Below are 20,688 nucleotides of genomic sequence, written 5' to 3'. Positions count from 1 at the left end.
AACAAGTTTGGCTTGTTATATTTTTTGTCTTCATTGCAGCCCATGCAGGTCCAGCTGTAAAACTAATAGGGGTTGAAGGGATTTGGTGAACCTTTTTCACCAAATGAAAAGGAATTCAGTGAGCTTCAAACTCTCCCTATTTGGTTTTGGAACAACATTTGCCATGACATGGAGTTATGGGTTTATTAAGTCTAGACCTGAAGTTTTGTAATCTCTCTCTCCCTCTCCCTCCTAACTCATTATTAATATACTGGATCTGTTGTGGGGGGCTGCCGAGTTTAGTTCCACATCGGCTAGTAGCGGAAAGGTTCTATGCCTTAATTGGGGGGCAAAGCCTTTTCCTCTCGAGGTGCCTTTTGAAAAGCAAAACCGTGAGGGGCAGAGGACCAAAAATGGCCCGTATCCTACGCGAGGCTCCGGCCAAAGCACCGTCCCGACCAATTAAAATACTAATCTATACTTGTTATTAACATAGCTGTAAGCTGTCAGCATTGCAATCATTAATATTTTGGGGCGCTGGTTATGTGCACATAAAAGGGTTATTTGTCTCACTTATGTGGGTATGGGGACTTTAGATGCATCAACTCCTTATACATTATGTTAATTTACAAAATTTACAACAGTCCCCCTTAGGCCATGTGGCATAAAAACTTACATCCACGTGTCTTATAGGAGATAACATCACATCTCATGTTATCTTTTCATGAATCCTTCTAGATTTGCTGACATGAGTGATCGTTATCCGAATGTGTAAGAACAAGATAATCTCTATCAAAAGTCTCCTAAGAAATTATTTTATAAAATTTTGTCAAAATATAAACGAGAAGCATACATGCCACCTTTTACAACAAGTGTAGTATAGCGAGACGATAATTATATAACTTTTAATCGGTTGATGAAAAAAATAAGTATTTGGCTGATATCATATATGCAATGATAGGATCAAGTTACTTGTATTAGTTTTAGTCCATTGGTAGCATGTCACATGAAAGGTTTTAATGAGGAATCACCAGACCTAACAACATAAACTATATTATTTGAATGGTGGAAGATATTATTACGTGGCTTCAAAGCCTAATATTTTTTGCACTGAAGTTAATTTTCTATGCACTTGATATATAAGAAAAGATCTTGGGACAAAAATTCCCTTCAATCAAGATAACTAAAACATCATGCTAAAAAAACGAAAAAAAAGAGAAAATTTTTGAAGAAAGAGATAACCATGCCTCAGTTTGAAAAGGTCAAAAAAAAAAAAAAAGAGATAAACTTCAAGTGGGGCGGTCGAGCAAATGCACCTAACGGGGAACAAGTGTTGCATCCTGATTTTTATCCTTTTTTTTTTATAAAAAAACCTCTTTTTCCAATAGATACAAAACCCCCAATCGTGGATTTAAAAGGCTAATAAATTACAAAAAGATCTTTTTTTTCTTTCCCCCTCTTATCTCTCTCTATCAGGCCGCTGCAAAGAACCCTAGAGGCAACTCTTTCCAAAGTATGTCCCCTCTCTCTGCTCCTTTTATCCCCTTCTTCTCCGCTCCTTCTTTTACCACTGAAAAATGATCGAAAACCCTTCCCAGTCGCCATTTTTTTTGCCTTTTTTCTGATTTTTCTGCTGCGTTTTCTCGCGATTTGTTGTCCTCCGACGCAAAGATCCCACGTTGAAACCCTAAAAGTCGCACTTGTTTACCTTTCATCCGAGAATGAGGACCTTTAGGGTTTCTTTCAGCGGGCATTGGATTCTTGTTCCGACCGTTTTCTCGTTTTTCTGATCGGTTTTTAGAATTAGGGTTTCTTCCAAGTTGGCTCCTTTTTGGTTTTTTCTTTTCATTTTTCATCGATTTTCTTCGTTTTCTCTGATCTTTGATCCGTTCTGCGTAATGGGTTTTCTAGTAACGGCGTGGAGAAGGCAATGTGGTAGATCGACTGATTGAAATCGGTAGAAAAATTTGATCTTTTTGGTGTTTTTTTATTGAATCTCCGGGTAGTTCTTTTGGCTCGGCCGGTATGGATGATGAAGGTGGGTTGGGCATTCGGAATTGGGGCTACTATGAGCAGCCCTCGAAGGGGAACCTAGGGCTGCAGCTCATGTCCTCGATGGTGGAGCGTGATACGACGAAGCCCTTGCTATCAAACGGGGGGTTCCTCCATCGGGAATGCAGCATGGTCGTCGAGCCGTCGGTCCCAATGGACTTCGTGAGGGATGGGTGGATCCACCACAATAGGGACAACAAGATCCTCCATGTGCTGCCGGCGAACCATCACCACCCCAATTATGGTATGCTCCCTGATCCCCCCGGCGCCCACACCTTCCATATGCTGCAGCCGCCTGAGCCACCCAAGGATGACAAGGTCCCAATGATGGAGGACCCTGGAAGCAGAAATGAGACTCCTTTGAAGAAGAGATCCCAGGGCCGCTCGCTCAAATCCCCGAAGCCTAAGAAACCAAAGAAAGTTGCTGCTCCGAGAGACGGAGCCACCAATGGTTCAGTTTCGCGTGGGAAGGCGGGGAAGAAGAGCACTGGGTTGGTTATTAATGGGATTGATCTGGACATCTCGGGAATTCCTACTCCGGTTTGCTCTTGCACAGGCAGACTGCAACAGTGCTATCGGTGGGGTGTGGGAGGGTGGCAGTCGGCATGCTGCACCACTAGCATCTCATGTCACCCCCTCCCAATGAGCACCAAAAGGCGGGGGGCACGCATTGCCGGCCGGAAGATGAGCCAGGGTGCGTTCAAGAAGGTGCTGGAGAAGCTTGCAGGAGAAGGGTATAATCTTTCTAATCCAATTGACTTGAGGACTTTCTGGGCCAAGCATGGGACCAATAAGTTTGTGACTATCAGGTAAAGATGTACACTGTCTGGCTTTGGTGAGGCTTCACCTCTGCATTTGGTCTGCTTCTCCTATGTATATATATCCGTGTCCTTTTGCAGAGGTACTCTGAATAGATTGTAGCCAGTTTTCTTTATCAGCCATATTTACATGCTTTTTGAGGTTCAGATGTTGGAGTTATATGGATATGTTGATGTCTTCCTTTCTATTTACAGCTTGTAGGTTTCAGAGAAACAGTGCTGTCTCATTTAGATGGCTTTTCAATTAATGGATAGAAATTTTTCTTCCCTTCTTTTCACTCCTTGCTTGAAGCTCTCACTCTTGATGAGAAGATTCTGATAAGGGGTTTATGGTCGGTATTTTAATTCTTTGTGGCTTCATGCTGGGAAGTGTTTTATTGTGTATATCTTAGTAAAGTTGCGATGATATGTTCATCTAGTTATGATGGTATAACCAGTTAGTTTCATGTTATTTTAGTGTTTATCTTATATTTTTGAATCTTGGATATGATTCTATCTTGAAATTTGTTTCCCTCCTCATATAGTCAGTGACAGATTGAGTAGTGTTTGTTGGTAGGATGTCGACTCCATTTCTGAACCATCATTGTTTTAAAACCCAATATGGTTTTGATAATTACCTGTTATGGGCACCATTTTCTGGTTTTGCCATTGATTTATGGTCAATCATGCTGATTACATCTGCTGCTTTTAATCAAGATCCAATGTCTTTTCATAGTATATGAATAATATAATTTAAAAAATTTCAATCATTCTTGAGTATTAACTGTCATCAAGAATATGAACTGCTGTACTCATCAGATTTAATTGACATTGTTGGTGGAAGTCTCTACAATCGTGTTGATGAGGTGAGTAGAAAAGTAGCTAAGTTTGAGAATACTATCCCTTTGTGATAGTCTTGCACTTAGTATCATATTTAGCTTCTGTTGTTTAATGAATACCCTTTCCTTATGAATAAGTCTATTCACTTTCCTCTTCCTTTTTTTCCTGATTTTGATGTTTTGCCTGAGTCACATCGGAGTCAAGAAGTTGTGGATGATGTCTTGATGGTATCTTAGAGCATCCCGTTAGGTAATAAAGGTCACTCAGGACTAGTACTTTATTGCAAGGTCTATCGGATCGGTACTAAGGTTCGTACTAGCTGGCAATCGGTTTGGTACGGTGCTGGCATATATCTTACCAAGTTAGGGTGTACTGGGAGAGAGGAGGAGAGGAAGGAAGAGAAAGAGAGGAGGAGGGAGGGAGACAGGGAGAGGGAGGTGTGTGTGGGGGGGGGGGGGAGGTAGAGGCTTACCTTGAGTGAGTGTCGGGTGGAGAGGGGAGGGGGGGGAGGTTTATCTCGAGTGAGTGTCCGGTGGAGAGAGAGAGAGAGAGAGAGAGAGGCTGACCTTGAGCAAGCGTCCGATGGAGAGAGAGTGAGTGAGAGAGCCCTTGAAGGCTCTTGAGCGCTCGATGGTTTGAACCTAGGGGGATTTATGACCAGAACCGATTTGCATTGCTGAACTGTCCCAACTTAGTGTTGGTTCGGTTTGGTAAGGGACGAATTGTTTGGTTCAGGTTGGTTCGATGATCATGGCTTTATTGTTTACTCAAATTAGACCAAGGTTGATATTTAATTCCAGCTTGTCTATTATGTAGTCAAAATGGTCTAAGTTGGATACACTATGTGAGACTATAGTATAGTTGAGTCTCATCAAATTTGACTCAATATCGATGGATTATGATTATATATGTATTTATATATATAGATGGCCTATAGTTATGGGTTAAGTGATGAGGCCATTCTGTTTAAAAAAAAAGGCAAAATTAGCAGAACCAAGAAGTGCACAAACTGTTTTGTTGCAATCTGTGATATGAGCTGGCAAGAAAATCTAAAGGATATGGAGATCTTGCTGGCCATCATGCTTGTTACCAAAACAACTGTTAGACATCTTGAGGAATATCACGGGATTTTATGATATGGATCCATAAGTGGAAGCCTTCGAGGATTTAATGATGGTTTATACTGAGAAATCATGCTGATTGAAATGAAATAATTCAAATAATTTTATATTTCAGAATTTTGATGCTTTTAGTGATATATATTTGTTTTCGATGTATCATGTTTAAGTGTTGCCTATGAGTATATATAGAAGTAATTTTTCCCCTCCCAATTGAGGCATCATTCTTCCTTCTTGGAACCAGCCCCTAGAGCATTGCTACGATTCAGTCATCTCACTGATTGATCATTTTTGAAGTTGTTTTGGACTTCAGCTTCAATCAGCCTAGAAAGCCTTTGTTCAGTTTCGTACAGGGAGTTCAGCTTTTGTGGCTGGTCGTTCATCGGGTGTTGAGATTCAATAAGTTTATTGAATGTTTCTGTTTTGGTTAGTTATTGGCCGAGAAATAGTCATGGTTTTATTAGGTCTCTCTAGGCTTTTCATGACCTTCTAGGCTATGTAATCATACACTTACTCCTTCATTCCTGTGCCTACCTGTATGTGTCCATGTGCTCATAATATTCTTCTCTTGCTTGTAAATATGATTAAGCCATCACAATCTGCATTCCGAAATTGCCCATATTTGAGTTCACTAACCCCTTTAAGATTCTACTTGAGTTCATAAGCCTTAAAGGAGAAGGTTTCCTGTTATATAGTGGCACGGATGAATGGTTCATTAATGGTTTGGGATGGTCATTCCAGTCAGGAGTATGAGAAAGTGACACAATTGAGGCTGCTAACCTGGATGAAAATACAGCTTGTGTAGATTGGGCATTGAAAGAATGGAATTAAGATTCAGAGTAACAAGCCATTCAACCTGAAGCGCCACTCAACAGGCATATTAGTGGTATTCAACATGCTAGTGCTTTACCTGTTGCAGTCCTGCTGTACCAATGCATGCCAAGCACTAGCATGGTCCATATCAAGTCATTGGCAGGCCAGCACGCTACTAGCATGCAATACTTCAATCCTTGATTGAAAATGGGAAGACTAATCATTCTTCAACAAAGAAGCTACCAAACACAAGAATTTCTTGTGAGGTAACCTTTTAAGTTTCTTAAACACAAGATTAAAATATTCTAGTTTCGTTTTTGGAGTTTTGGCTGAAACATAAATCATGTGATGGTTATCATTCTTCAAGTACTAGTGCAAACTAAGTTGAAATTCAAAGGTTGTTTTACTAGATGGAAAAGTATGACCAAATGCCAACTGTATAGCAACCCCTTTCTAAGTAGAAAGTATATCAAGCACCTACAATACCTGATTGATACGAAAGCCTTTATTCATGACTGCGAATATGACCTGCTCTATGGTGCCATAAATTATATACAGACAAAAAATGCAGCGGAAAACTAAAGAGGCACATTTAGATATCCTAGATGGTGAAGGTTGATGACCTTTAAATCTGTCCTAGTTATTTGAAATAACTAGGATTTTGATTGAGATAAGAGGAGGAGAATGAGATAGTGCGATAGCATAATCAGCTAGCTAACTTATATCAGATTGATATAAGTAACATATACAACATCCAGAATAATTAGCTAACCTTGTAAATTTGGTTTATTTAGTGATGTATCCAGATTTTGAGATGTTGAATGGAGACAGAGACCCATATGCAGTGTTGGATTCAAGAAATGCAGGGTTTGAAAGTGCATGTAATATACATTGAAGCATTGATGGATGCACTGAATGTCCCATAGTGTGTGGTCTAAAATGATTTTAAATCTATGATGATTGATCAGTATCAAGGGGTACAAATGTGTAATTTTTTCACCCCAAGTTGGCCCAAAATATAATCCTAGTTACTCATACATTATATGAACCTAAGTTGCTAGCAGTGTCAGAAATTTCATTTTAAAGATCTCTTCAAAAAATTGGTGCTTGGTATTGATTTAGCAATTTTTCAATGGTTTAGAATGGATTTGCATGCTTGAAGTTGGACGATTTTCATTACCAATTAGCCATATACTGAGCCTTCTTCCTAAGTGTTATTTTAAAATGCTCTTCAGGTCTTATGTGTAGATAAGATGTAAAACTAAAATATCACCTTTTTGCCTTACAGATAGACTGGATATGTGCTTGTAGTTTAGAAGACTATAAAGAATACTAGTAAAAATAATATTGGTACCAGCATATCCTCGGGATTTTTTTTTTTCCTTTTTCAATGGAAGCCAAGTTCCTTAGCATATATTATATGCATGTTTGGAGAATGTCCTTGCCATTTTGTATTTAGATGAATGAACCAAGTCTTTTTGCAAGTTTGTTTGATACTCTATGGGAATTGTGAGTTGCAGTATGTTTAAGGATGCCTATTGGCAGTTTGTCCTTAGGTTGAACCATTGGTTATTGATCATTGATGGAATATGATGTTTTTTCTCTCCAAAGAGTAGTCTTAATTTTATGAAAAATTTTATCAGGCCATTTCCTATAGTGAAGGTGATTCCGGGAACATTATTGGCATTAGTGGGTTGTAATATGCCCTGCATTGTCTCACAAGTTGATTGTATGAAGCTTACTAGTGTGGCGTAGTGCTAATAAAATGGTGGACCAACTTGCGGAAGATGGAGTTGAGAAGATGATGGATCTGTTACTTTTCTATTTATGCTCCTTTTCACTCCAAGTGAAATACAATCTTTATTTGTTCGAAATTGCTGAGAACTTGTCACATATAAGATTGATCTTATTTTACCAGTTTTCACAAGCGAACTGAGCAACAATCTATAGATATGTCTATCTCATTTCTTTATAGTGGGTTGAGCATTAATTCATATATTAATTTATTGATAGAGCAGTAATACCCTTGGAATTTAAATCCTGTTTTCCTTACTTCCTGCCATTCTAAGTAGTTAATATCAATCACCATTCCTTCCGTTTTGTTGGGTCTGAGTCTTTCTGCTCAGCCTTTTGATACTAATCCCATGTGCCCCTATTAATATGATCTGCATATTCAACAAATTTAAATTATTGACCATCAGAGCGTTTCCTACACTTCTGATGCCTAAACTCTGCTGCATTCTACTGACATTAGGCGATGTTGAAGTAGGATGGTAATTGCCCTGGTCTCCAATCTGTTTATACATGAGAGATTCATCTAGTGTATAAGGGAACTGGTTTATGTTGCCACCCCTGGTGAATACGGCAGGTGGAAGAACAGTGGATGGGGCACATGGGATAAGATCCGATGGACCGCATGTATTGCACCATTCTGAATGCGATTCAGGGGAAGGTGCGATGCGTGGAGGATAAGATCCCTTGTGCCCCATCACCATTCTCCCATCTATTGCAGTCGCCAGGTGTGGTGACCTAAACCTTTTCCGTATATTAAGCGCCAAATGCTCACTTATGGGCCATTATGTCATGTTTTCTACTCGCTAGGATATCATGGTGAATTGATATTAGAAAGTTTACAGGTGTTATGTTTTAGGAGCAAGAATCGTCGATGGTAGTTCTAATTGATATAGTCATTATTATATAACGTGAAATGTTTGTCATGGTATGTTTCTGGGATAGGCTTGGTTATCATTCTCTGAAGGGAAAAACAAATTTTAATATTGGATAGCCACATGCGGAAAAGGAGTATAAATTTTTGAATTCAATTTGAAGAGAAGCAGTTTGCATTACCAATTAGCAACATTTGCATGATCAATTTCATGCTTAATTATGAGAGCATGTCTTGTCAACCTTACCAACAAAAACCAGGGATGGTTGATTGTTCATGTTTTGGGTTTAAACCAACAGTGAAAAAATGAGAACACTTGCAGATTGATGCAAGAGTCAACAAACCATTAGATCGCTTTTATGTACAACACTGTTATACATGTAAGCCATCTTCTAGTGATTAATGCAATATGTTGATATTGTAAAATCTGCATGATCTTTAGAAGAAAATGCAGGAACTGTGCTGTGATTTCGAAAGTCAAAATAGAAAAAAGATTTCACATGTTGCAATGCTCATTATCCACATAAACATGGAGATATATTTGAAATGAGAAATGGAGCTCCAGATCTGTAAAATTTAAATGGAAGAGTGATAAGAACACCTGGGATTTTTGTGATGCTTTCTGGTTTTCTTTGGAAGGTCAGGGTGATGCAAGTATAGAGAAGCAGGAGTGGATTTGTTAATCTGGTTTTATCAAGATACCAGGGAGATATATGAAAGTTATATTTTCTTTAGATTCTATCAAGATAATGTAGAGCAAAAAAAGATTAGAAAATTTTAATGGCAATGATGTATAACTTTCTGTAATTTTGTGGAGATATATACCGATTGCTTGCTATGAACTAGATTGTTATTTTAAATGCAGAGTTTTTGTATTATGTATTGTTAAATATGCTGCATTATGTTGGTTTCACAGATTTCGCTTGCCGTTTGAGGGAACTGTTTGATAAGCATGTTGAAGGATTTAAGAGTCTCACCAAATGAAATGGGGGTGATGCTGTAGGGGAAAGAACTATTAAATAAACTACGAGACGATGGTTGCTCTGAAAATACCAGCTGTCAGTCCTGCTTGTATGATGATAACTCTGTCCCTGTCACATCCATGTCTGGTTTTTGTGAAATATCCCTCGTCTATTCCTGCCCAAAATTTCCTGGCATTGAGCTTTGTTTTTTCAACCAGCCTGTCCCTACTTCAATTATTCACAAACTATAACTTGCACACAAGTTGAAATTGAGGATTTTGGCAAATCCATCAGGATACCCATTGATTATGGCTTACTTTGTGAATAATCCCCTGCTTGACAACACAGTCGATAAACTAAGAGATTCTGCTGTGAAAATTTTGCAGTACAGGATTCTAAGATATGATTGTTTTTGTCTATGATGATTGTGCTTGTATTTCAGGTCAATGCTAGTGTATGTATTGGAGACAGTTTGCAAGTCAATATTTTGATGATAGTTATGATGGATTATAAACAGATTTGTTAACTAGAATGATGGAGTGAGGTTCGAGTTTGGTTAATGATGTGGAGGGGTTTCCTTGGCATGTCTCTGCAAGTATCTGTACTGAAGCTTACAGTATAAAGTACTTTGTAGATACCCATATCACTGCATGTCACAAATTTTAGCAAAGCTTGAGTAGCCTGTTTCTGTGCTATTGTGCTTGATGTGTTTGCGCTTTGTTCAAACCCCCAACGTCCTTTTTTTTTATTCCGGTTGACTGCAGCATCTGACCGTTAGTATGGATTACGAGTTCACGTAGCACAGCAAATTGGTTGCACGTTCTGGCCCTCTGCTTTGCAGTGTGTTTTTCGTTTCCACTCTCATGTGAAGCATCTGAGCGTTAAAACACTATTGAAAAGCCATTGAACTCTTCAATCATTAAATAACAAATGTTCCTTATAGTGATGCGTGATAACTAGAGTCTGATTCCCTCAACCAGTTGCCATCTCCAACCTATTGCCTTTTTGGCAGTGTGGTGTGTGCTTCCACCTACGTCAGAGTGGTCTTCTCAAGTTCTCTGAAGCCACCTCATAAGGAATCAAATCAAGCACGGAACCTTCACTTCAACCTGGAATTGATCTTTTCGAATATCTTGAACTCTTGGAAGCTGAAATTGTATGCATGGAGAGGCGGCAGTGCTGCTCTCTCATACCTCATGCCCATTCTATTGAGTTCTTGTTCTCCAATGGTGCAGCCCTCGGTTGGAACGGCAGCACCTCCCATGGGGAGAGGGTTCCCAAAGTACTCCTTCCCCACCCCTCCGTCATCCTCAAACACCTCCCATTTCTCTGTAACTATTGTCTCTGAACGCCCAAGCAAACCCCTCTTCTCTTCTTCTCTGACCCCTCCATTTCTTCTCCCACTCTTTGGAATGCTTCCCCTTGCCATCATTCCCATGGAATCCTCTCCACTGGCGGGAACTCGGTGGTATTCAAAATTCCCAACTCCCTGCACATCTCCGAGTATGCAGAGAGCCGGGAGCACAAGGAAACGAGCAATTCCACGGCAAATGCCACTGTAATCTTGTTTTGTTGTTGGGAAGGGAGATGGTTTCGAGGCTGCTGATGGTAGGGAGGGAAGGCCGGGTCAAGGTAGTTTTTCTTGGGCTCTCTAGCAGTACTTACCTCTTGTTTATAGTAAGGAAATGGAAGTCCAGTTAAACCATTTCTTTCTTCTTTTTTTTCCGGGTAAAGAGTTAAACCATTTATTCTAACCAAAAGTGAGTTAAGAGATACAATGCTGCTATAGCATTGCTAATTTATGTCTTGTACATTAATAACTAGGGTTCCGGGTTGTATCTTTCATGTGAAAGAACAATTGATCTTCTTTTGCGACGTTGACCGTTGAATCGCACCATGCATAGATGCACTTCGAGCTACTTCATCCATCCGCCTGCACAGCTCTAGAAGCTATCATTCCATAATCCAATGGTGGATTCACTAAAAGAAAGGTAAGTTCTTCTTTCGCTCAAAAGAAACAACTCTGTCCCTAATAACTAACAGTTTTCGTCTAGTCTTGTACATTATCAACTTAAGCAATATTGGTTTGTACATTATCAACTCAAATTTTGGTTGAAGTTTTGTTGATCCAGGCGAGCGCAATATGATCAAAAATCTACTTTGGCAAATCCAGACAGGCCAAATATCATACTAAAATCATGCTCTTGGTTCACAGCTCTGTGCCACAGGTGCCGAGCTATGACAATTATCACTAGCCATTCTTCACATCAAACTTCACATGACAGTACCTACTTTCGAGAAGAAAGCCAGACAAAACCTATAGAAATTTGATTGAGATCATGAAATATAGTGAAGGCGGGATTTGAACTCATGTCTCGTGTACGAACATTAGGAGATTTTATGTTATGTTTCATTCTCAAATCCTAAATTTTGGTATGTAAGGCATGAAAATAACCCCTATAACATCTGCTTGCCGCTGAAACAAAAACCTAGGTCCAATGATCAGAAACTAAGCAGGTTTTAAATGCTTTCAATCGATACAGGGGCAGCACCTGCTGCTGCCCCAAATGGTCGGAAAAAAAAAGGAGTATACATTGGTTCAAGGTTTCAAGCTCCAATTTGATAGCATTCATAAAGAACACCAACATTCCGGCATTTTAACCTTTTAATTTGAGTCCCAAGTCTCATATGAAATGTCTTGAATGACCTAGTAGATCTCTGACAATAGCTTGTTGGCAATTCAAACTATTGATCGTAGAAGTTAAAGATACTAGCGAGCTGGCCTGAACTAGGCCGTATGCAATTCTGGAGGCCCAAATGCAATTTGCAGGATATCATAAGCAGCTCTTCCAAGGAGAAACACACAACATGGATGCTGGTATCTAGCTTTGAACTTGGAACCTCTCCTACATGAACAGGGGTTGAACCATCTGAGTCAAGTCCTGTTGGCACCTTGTAGGTGAATTCGACTGCAAGAATGAATCCGACACGAAGTGGTTCGAGGTCTAGGATTTGAGCAAACTAGGCTGGTTGATGCAATGAAATTGGGTTCAGTTAGGTGTATATGTATTTGGTTAGGATCGAAAGTTTCACCTCTCTGATCGGGTTCGGGTTTGCTTAGGTCGGCTTGAGTCTAGTCTAAACCAACAAATTGCGACTGTAATATGCCTTCCAAGACCAGTTGGCAGAGAGGGCTGATGGAATGTGATCAAAGTAATAAGGTATGGACCCCAAGTCTAGCTAGCCATTGGATCTTGAATGGAGGTCCACATTAGCCTCTATTGTGGCTCTGTTTGGCTATATAATGTTCCCTCCATCCTCTTATATTGGATCTACTAATAGGTAAGACCTTGATTCTTGTACTCCAGTGACCTTCCCTTTCCCCAAGTGAGAAGCAAAAGCTCATATGGTTGCTGAATTTATAGAAGCTTGGTTGGTTTGCTTCAAATTTCAAATCAAAGGATATAGCACATAAAATAAGGGATGGAAATGGGTGAGGTGTACGTAGGCCAAGGATATCCAATTAATCTCCAACAAAATCTGCGTGCGCTTAGGTGCATGCGTATGTATGAGCAAAAAGGTGACAAGCCACCACAGGCTTCAATTTCATCAAGTAATTAAACAGGTAGTGAGTAGAAGATTCAGCCCAGAGACCAGCCTGTTGCATCCTCCTTAGAAAAAGTCAATACATCCCATCATTTTTTACAGGACTAGGAAGTAGGAATCATAGTCATTGTTCAGGTGAATAAATATCTAGCTATCCTACCGGGTAAGGCCAAGGCAGGAGGGACCAAAGATAACATAGACATCAAATATTAAGATTTTCAGCATGCTATTTGGGTGACCGATGCAGGTGGAGAGACCAAAATCCAAACATAATAATTAGGCATCCAAACACATCATTTCAGTTGAATATTTGGTTGACAAAACATTTATGCCATGGGCACTTATATATGTTGTGCCTCCAGGTATCACTTAGATGAAGCACGAATACCAAAAGATCATCACTATAGCAGCAGTATGCCTTCAACCCTCAAGGTAAGTCGCTGGTCCTTCATCATCATTTCAAGCGAGTTAGAAGTTAATGAGAGATTAGTGAGCTAACATGGGGCTCTTTTGAGAAGAAGAGGAGCTGATGCCAATGATTCCATTGTATTGACTTTTGCATATAATATGGAGGGCATCACATGGTGTGTTTGTGGTTCCTTTGTGCTCTCGCAAGGAACTTTGCCATAAAGCAGCAAAGCAGATCCCGTTTGCCATAAGCTTTATGCGGCCCAAATTGAAGGATCCCAACCTCCTTAATGATTTTGGCTTGGCTTTGCTAAAGGGAGAAAGGAGGGTGGGGGAGGGAAAGAGACCAGATAACTATGCAAACCAATGTACCACAAAAGCCTTCTTCTTTAGATCCTTCCCTTCTCTCCCTTTCTTTTTTCTCTCTTTCTCTATGGCACATTGCTTTGTCTTTGTCACGCTTGGACAAGCTTTTGTGTCGTTTGTGGAACCTTTCTTATCCAACTCCTTTCAAGTGTGCCATGCTGCCACTCCCTGCCTCCCTCAAATGCTTTTCACCATCACTTTTTGTTTCATTTTTTTTTTTGTCTTTCATGTGAAGTGATCCACCACCATGAGTGAGGGCGATGGGAGCACATGGAATGGGGGCCAATCTCGAAAGCCAAAAGAGGAGGGGAAGGCCAGTAAAGGAATGGCAAAGGGGGAAAGGAAGAGGAACCCTCCATCCACCAGCCTCAGCGAGCTGCTGTCTTTTATGATATGCATCCTTTTAGTGATGTCCACGTACGAGACATACACATGGCAGGGAATGAATCGAACTACGACCGGAATGTTTTAGTCTCAAGGTGGATGTCAACGGAACGGCGAGGAGGACAACGAGTTTTCCGTTGCATGGGACAAATATATTATATCAACTCCCTTGCTCATTTGCGTTCGCATGCAATTGGTACGTACTGCAAGTCCCACGGTGTGTACGTCTCCCGCTCGGCCCAGAGTTTTCTATTAGCATGTCAGCGAATTCCCAGTGGAGAGGAAATTGGCTGGAAATTTAAGGAATTGCTTCACGACAAGGAGACGTTACGGAGAAGCTATTAAAAGTCCTGTTACATTTATTGCCATCACCTTTTACGTCCGTTTTCCATTGTGGGAGCTATGGTCCAATAATGATCGCGTGTTTGAATGGTGTACCATCAAGAGAGGCCGAAATGTATGCTATTATTAACTCAGATTCCTTTTATTCTTGCTCGTCGAAATAGAACTTAAATTCTTTATTTTTTATTAAAAAATAGGGATACATTTTATTAAAACATTTTATCTACATGACTCCTGATTTGAAATATTCAAAACAGTGCTGTAACTTAGGTTGATTTCTTCTTGTTTAACTAAAATTTATCAAGACTTCTTGATCAACCAACACCGGGACTTGAATCCTAAAATCTGGCATGATTTAATTGATACCTTCTTATTCTAATATTTGCATTTTATAATGGAGTTTCTTACGGAAATTAAGCTATTACTTAAGAGAGCAACTAAATAGGAAAAAAAGAAGCAGTGAATATAATATTAGGGAGAGTTACATCTTACATGTAGGGATAGAGGACTAAAACAAGATGCTCTACTATCATCTTCACATGGAGAAAAAGGTTTCAGGAGGTATAGGGTTACCTTATATATCAGTTTAATACTAGGGAGGGGCAAAAGCTAAGAGACAAAGTACACTAGGATCATGAGGCGGAGGTTCATGGTGCTCCAATCTAAATTTGTTTTCCTTTGTTAAACAATGCTATCCAACTCGGTTCTTGGCTTTTATAATTGTCCCCAGCAAATGGGGCCCTTAGGAGAAGGCAACCTCAGAATATGTGTTTGGATATTTCCTACTTCAATTCCTTGTCAAACATCAAAGCATTATTCATGGTTTGCCTTCCATATGCTAATGCAGATCCCTACATAAACTAGCTGCATTATTTTTAAGAAGGAGAAGCTCTTGATTCATAAAATAAAATCTTCAATCCTGAAGTTTCACTGAAATCTTTTTATTACTATGTTTTTTTTTTGTTTTTAAGGAAGACATTTACTTATAATTATCTATCATTATACGAAATATGATAATTGTGGATTGGCCTAGACATTGTCTCCATCCTGCATGGAGGACACATCCATGTTAAATCTGGTTTTTGTCCGAATGTTTAGTGGTTGAAATATGGATCTGCGAGAAGAGATTGTGGTAGAGAACAAAGTGGCACATAAAATTAGATGCATGCTAATTAGTGGGATATATTGCAAGTATGTAAAGTGGCTTGCAGCACAAAGGTTAGGTTCAAGCACCCAAATGTTGCACCATTCTGAGCATCTCACGAGCTTCAACTGTATCTCTCAATTGGTAATCGGTTCATGCTGGTTTCATTGGGTCAATCCGTTGGAAGCCATATTCTATCAAGGACATCTCTAGAATAGTGCACCATGAATTGTATACTAAATGCTTAGGACATAAGTATTGATATCAACTTTTAGCTCTCATCACAAACTAATTAAATGCTAATTAATTCTGCAACATATCTAATAAGGCTCTTTGTACTATATGTGTGAGTGAGTGTTTAGTCCCACATCAGTTATATGCCAGAAAGATCTTGGATATTTATACAGAATTAAGAAACCCAAAAAATATCTTCTGACTAGCCATTTTAGGTGAGGTTCTGAATTGTGACAATTAGTATTAGAGCAGACTTAGCTCATGGCCCATATGGACTAGAAGGCACTGCAGCATAGGCTCATTAAAACTGACCACGGACCGATTGTGATGATTGTGATTAGATTTGAATTAATTTGGACTCTTAGTTTGACGAGGACGTTAGAGCTTAAACAGGAGGAGTATGTGAGAATCCGTATGAGCATGTATTTAGTCCCACATTGGTTATTCGCCGGAGAGATCTTAGGTATTTATATAGAACTAAGAAACCAAAAAAATATTTTTCGACCAGCCATTTTGGATGAGGTCCTAGATTGTGACAACATATTTTGTTATTCATGATGGTGGGCAATCAACAATCAATCATTTTATAAAATTGATGTGATAATTATCTCGGTAGCACTTGGAGAAACACCCCTAAGGTTCAAAGCCATAGCCTCCTCCAAAGGAAAGAGGCATCGCAACCTAGGTGATATTTATCACCATGTGTATGTCAGTATGTGGTGACTAGTCGAAAGACTTGCCTTCTAGCTTTTGAATCTTTTTAAAATGATTTGAAGTTTACAATCTTTTTTTTCTGACAAAGGTTTTGTGCAAATATTGGGTTACAGTCTAATTTGTGAAGATGCATCTTTCCTAAAACAAATACATACTAGTAGGGGTGCAAATGGGTTGGGTCGGGTTGAGTTTTGAGTGACCCTAACCTAATTCGATTTTTTGTTTGGATCCTAATTTTGGATCCAGACCTGACCCAATTGAAGATTGGATCGGGTTGGGTTGGATCCACGACTATAATTTTTGATCCAACGGGTTATTCAGGTCGGGTTGGGTCCATATATAATCCGGACCCAATCCAAAATTTGGGTTCGGTTCAGGTCCAGGTCACTTGGTGATCATTGGGTTGGGTCACTTGGTGAAGCTATTCAGGATCATCTATGTGATGGAGACTTCTAAAAGAAGGGTAAAAACCTGGTACTTGGTGAGTTGGTGGCAAATGGCGCAAGTCTTTTTGGGGTAGAGATCGAGCGGTTGGTACTTCTTGTTCTTGTATGCCTCCCTCAGCACCTACTTCTGCTTCTGAGAGATCATCGTTAGCACCCACGTGATAGAGAGCCTCACCACCTTGCTGCCAAACTAGAAACAAACACCGTGAGCATCGTCCGATCGAGATCAAACACTTGGATGGAAAGAAATTGGAGACTTACATCTTGGAGAGCTTGTTGGGGGCGCCGCCGGTGACCTTGGCAATGTGGAGGAGGGCGAGCTCCACCTTGAGGTCCTTCAGCTGGTTCAACAACTCCGCCTTAGACTTCCCCCGGAGCTCGTGGACCTTAATCCTCGCTACCATGAGAAGAAGGAGGATGTGAGTGAGAAGGAGAGAGATGGGGTTGAAAGGAATCGGTAAAAGGGAATGGAGATCAAGTCCTTACCCATTGGAAGTGGCTAGAGATTTCTTCTTCTCTACTCTCGCTCGTCTTGGGTGAGACGAAATGGCCGCAGGGGGTCCAAAGCTAGAGAAGAGCTATTAAAAATCCTAGTCGTATAGAGGCAGTTGGGAAAACCCTAAATTGATGAGCTTTGGACATAACCCTAAATTGATGGATTTAACTTGATGGGCTTTGAGTTCCCCTGCTGCGGTTGCGGCTTATGGACCTGCGGGCCCAAATGGGTAATCCGAGTTCAAGTCGGGTTGGATCCGGTCATTGGATAAACCATCCAAAATTGACCCAAAAAACAACGGGTTAGGTCGGGTCCGGGATGGGTTAAGATTCAGTAAACCCAGATCCAACTTGAATAATGAAACGAGTCTAATTTTAGAACCCGACCTGGCGCATGGGTCTTCTAAAATGGGTTGGGTCGGGTCGGGTCACAGGTCAACCCGACCCATTTGCATCCATATATACTAGCACAAACACATAAATAGATATGCATAAATGTGTACCTTCTTGAAGGAAAAAAAGCATATTTTTGTTCAAGGCTAATTTTACAATAGTTAGTCCAACATGATGGACATGAAAGATTGAAAGGTATAAGTCAATGGTGGTAGTCACTTGATGCATGATTGATTACTCATCGAAGCTCGCTATGGTTTATGCAAATGTTACGATTCCATCTTTGGTGCATGCTAAGATTTTGTAACAGCATTTGTCAGTCATTGATTTTAGTAACGCACCTGTTAGATTTTTTATGACATGTCACGTTAGAGGCCAACCCAAACCAGATGATCCGAATTTATAGATATAGGAGAAAAATCTGTATTTCTTGTTTGCCCTTATCTATTATGGAAGACATGACCATGTGCTAATGGCCTAAGGACAAGCATAGAATCAGATACACCACCATACGGAAGCTTTTAGAGCGGTCCCAAACCCTAACCCTAAATAAAAACCTAATGTGTTGTTTGCACATGATTTCTAGAATATAATCCAATCAAAATTATATGGACACAAGCCACAATTATGTAGCCATTGGATGACTACGATCATCGGGCATGGTGGGCCATGATGCGGACAGTCATGATCAATTGATCGGATCCAGACACATCACAAGCATTCACGTGTAAAATGTAGAGGGTAGGGGCGGCAGAAGAGAAAGGGCTAAGGTTTGTGATGCTAGGAGATATCAAATGGGCCTAGGTGGCCCACAGAGTGGGACAGCCGTTGGAAGGAGAGGTCCCCAGGTCTAGGCCCAACTTAGATCAGGGACCACAAGGTGGGCCTAAAAGTAGGATCCAGAGACGGTGCGGGGCCCACGGCAGCATCCCACTAAGAAAAGCCGCCGACATTCGCCACGTGTCGTCAGGCACCTTTTGTTTGCACGCGGCCAGATAGGACAAACCCAGACGACGGCTGTGGAGTTGCAATCATTACATAGAAGGGAACGTTAGGGGGTTTTCAACAACGGCCTCATTATTTATAATTAGATGGTTGTAAATTTGCTATTATAGCGGCCGTTAGGTAAAGTGAAGCAATGGCATTAATTTGGCTTGCTAAACGACTTCGACTCCGACTGAAAAAACGTTAGTTATAGAAAATAATCGTCATGCATCGATAAAGACTAACAACTTCAACAACTGGCAGATCTAACAGTCCATAATCATAGTAGTTTCATATTGTACATCAGACCTGCACCACACTCTGCCTATACAGACAGATCCTCACACCACAGCCGTACTACTCGCCGCTGTCTGGCATTATTGTAGGTCACGTCGGCCTAAGTAACAAAAAGGTTGGCTCCCTTATATAAGGAAAACATCCTCAGAAGACTTGAGATACGCAATACGCTACCCTTCTCATAGAATCCTCACTCTGCTAAAATATTTTCTTTCCATGCTATTGTCTTATTGTTCTGGCTTAGGTATTGGAGGATCCTCAGCTGGAAATCCTCCGACAAGTGAACTTCTTGCAGGCCCAATGGAGGAGTTTAGTGCCCAATGCCTCAACCAGCCTGCCCATCTCATTTACAGCAGACCTCAGGGACGTCCGAGCTATGCTCCTACCTCGATTCGGATATGGCCACAATAGATTGGTACTAGAGGAAGAGCCCCAACCTCTGGCTACATCAACCTTAATTGAAGGGAGAGACGACCAGCATGAAGCCACAAGGAAGCCGTGGTGTATCATGTGTTTCGCAATGCCGCACTATGACTTCTTGTGGGTCGTTACGGAGTTTTGAACCTGCTTCACCGAAATAGGTGCCCCAACATGCTCCATTGGAGTAGCTCGTCAGGCTTGTGGACAAAGAGTAGTTCAACTTGATCACTCAACAGGTAGGGCATTGACCGCGGTTATTCATGGCCTACAGCAGGTAGTAGCACAGCCAGGGCTGGCTCTATCGGAATCCGGCCAGCCCAGCCCCCACTCCAAATCACCAGCGTGCTACACGTGCCCGGTCAGCCTTTTCCCCCAAGATCGGAATTCTGAGCGGAAAAGTTGTGTAAACCATTTTACTATGTGCTAATGTAAGAAATTCATAAACTTTTTCTTCTTTTTTTTCTCTCTTCAACATATTGTTAAGAGTGAATTTTGCCTTTTAGCCTTGGCTTAAGACTGCAACAATTGGTGAATTACACCAAAAACCAGATTTATACTCTTTTTGAACTCTCTCGATTTGTGCATGTTATTCTTGCATAAGAGCTATACTAATTTTCTCTGCATCATTCCAATTTTATCGGATATCTCCTAATATATCGGTTTGCACTCTTTTTAGGGACGGTCAGCAATGGCGTCGTTGGACGGAGAGCAAGAGACTTGCGCGTCTTCGAGGGTCAAGTCCGTTGATGACTCAACGTTTTGTAACCGGCGGTTACGGCGATAATGATTCGTAACTCGGGCAGCATCGGTTGGAACGCTGCGAAGTGGAAGAAATCTACTTGACGGCGTCTGAGATGCCGTTTACAACCCGCACGTGTGAGGACAGGTGGCTCACATGTGTAGGCTAGTAGAATTTTTTTCTTTTTATTGTGCGCTGTGGGTGGGTGCCCACCCACTCACTAATGTCGGTCTCGGGCCGGCACGTGTGCCCAAGACTTCAGATGTGTTTGGTTTCTTTTCCCCCTTCCACTTTCCACTAACATAATTCATATTTCATTACTAGCCTTGTATTTCACAAGCATACAACTCTCATATTTTAAGTTTTTCATTTAACAAACACTAATAAAAAAGCAAACTGGAACTAAACATCACGTTCTAATACCTATTAATATCAATTTATCAAGCACAAAACAAGACACATGATGCAAACTTGTCATCTCGGTGTTCTA

General features: G+C 40.6%; 1 protein-coding gene and 1 non-coding gene across 3 annotated transcripts; one reads left to right on the top strand and one right to left on the bottom strand.

Moving 5' to 3' along the window:
• The first annotated feature begins 1,268 nt into the window (after nucleotides 1-1,268).
• Nucleotides 1,269-11,867, top strand: LOC103713137 (protein Barley B recombinant). Of its 2 annotated transcripts, none has more exons than XM_008799969.5 (3): nucleotides 1,269-1,492; nucleotides 1,986-2,840; nucleotides 9,181-11,867. In XM_008799969.5, exons 2-3 carry the CDS (start codon nucleotides 2,005-2,007, stop codon nucleotides 9,209-9,211), a joined length of 867 nt encoding a protein of 288 aa, XP_008798191.2. In that variant the 5' UTR covers nucleotides 1,269-1,492; nucleotides 1,986-2,004; the 3' UTR covers nucleotides 9,212-11,867. The 2 variants fall into 2 exon arrangements, with proteins under 2 accessions (XP_008798191.2, XP_008798184.2); XM_008799962.6 differs by having other exon boundaries at nucleotides 1,270-1,492; nucleotides 1,891-2,840.
• An 8,146-nt stretch (nucleotides 11,868-20,013) lies between these two features.
• LOC113463178 (U6 spliceosomal RNA) lies at nucleotides 20,014-20,116 on the bottom strand. Its single transcript, XR_003386934.1, has one exon. It is a non-coding gene; the product is annotated as a U6 spliceosomal RNA (small nuclear RNA).
• Between the last annotated feature and the right edge of the window lie 572 nt (nucleotides 20,117-20,688).

This window comes from Phoenix dactylifera, chromosome 7 (genome assembly GCF_051530095.1).
Source record: "Phoenix dactylifera cultivar Ajwa chromosome 7, Ajwa_hap1_PhDact_Kaust_v1.1, whole genome shotgun sequence".
Taxonomy (NCBI): Eukaryota; Viridiplantae; Streptophyta; class Magnoliopsida; order Arecales; family Arecaceae; genus Phoenix; species Phoenix dactylifera.
This window is presented reverse-complemented; position numbering and strand designations above follow the sequence as displayed.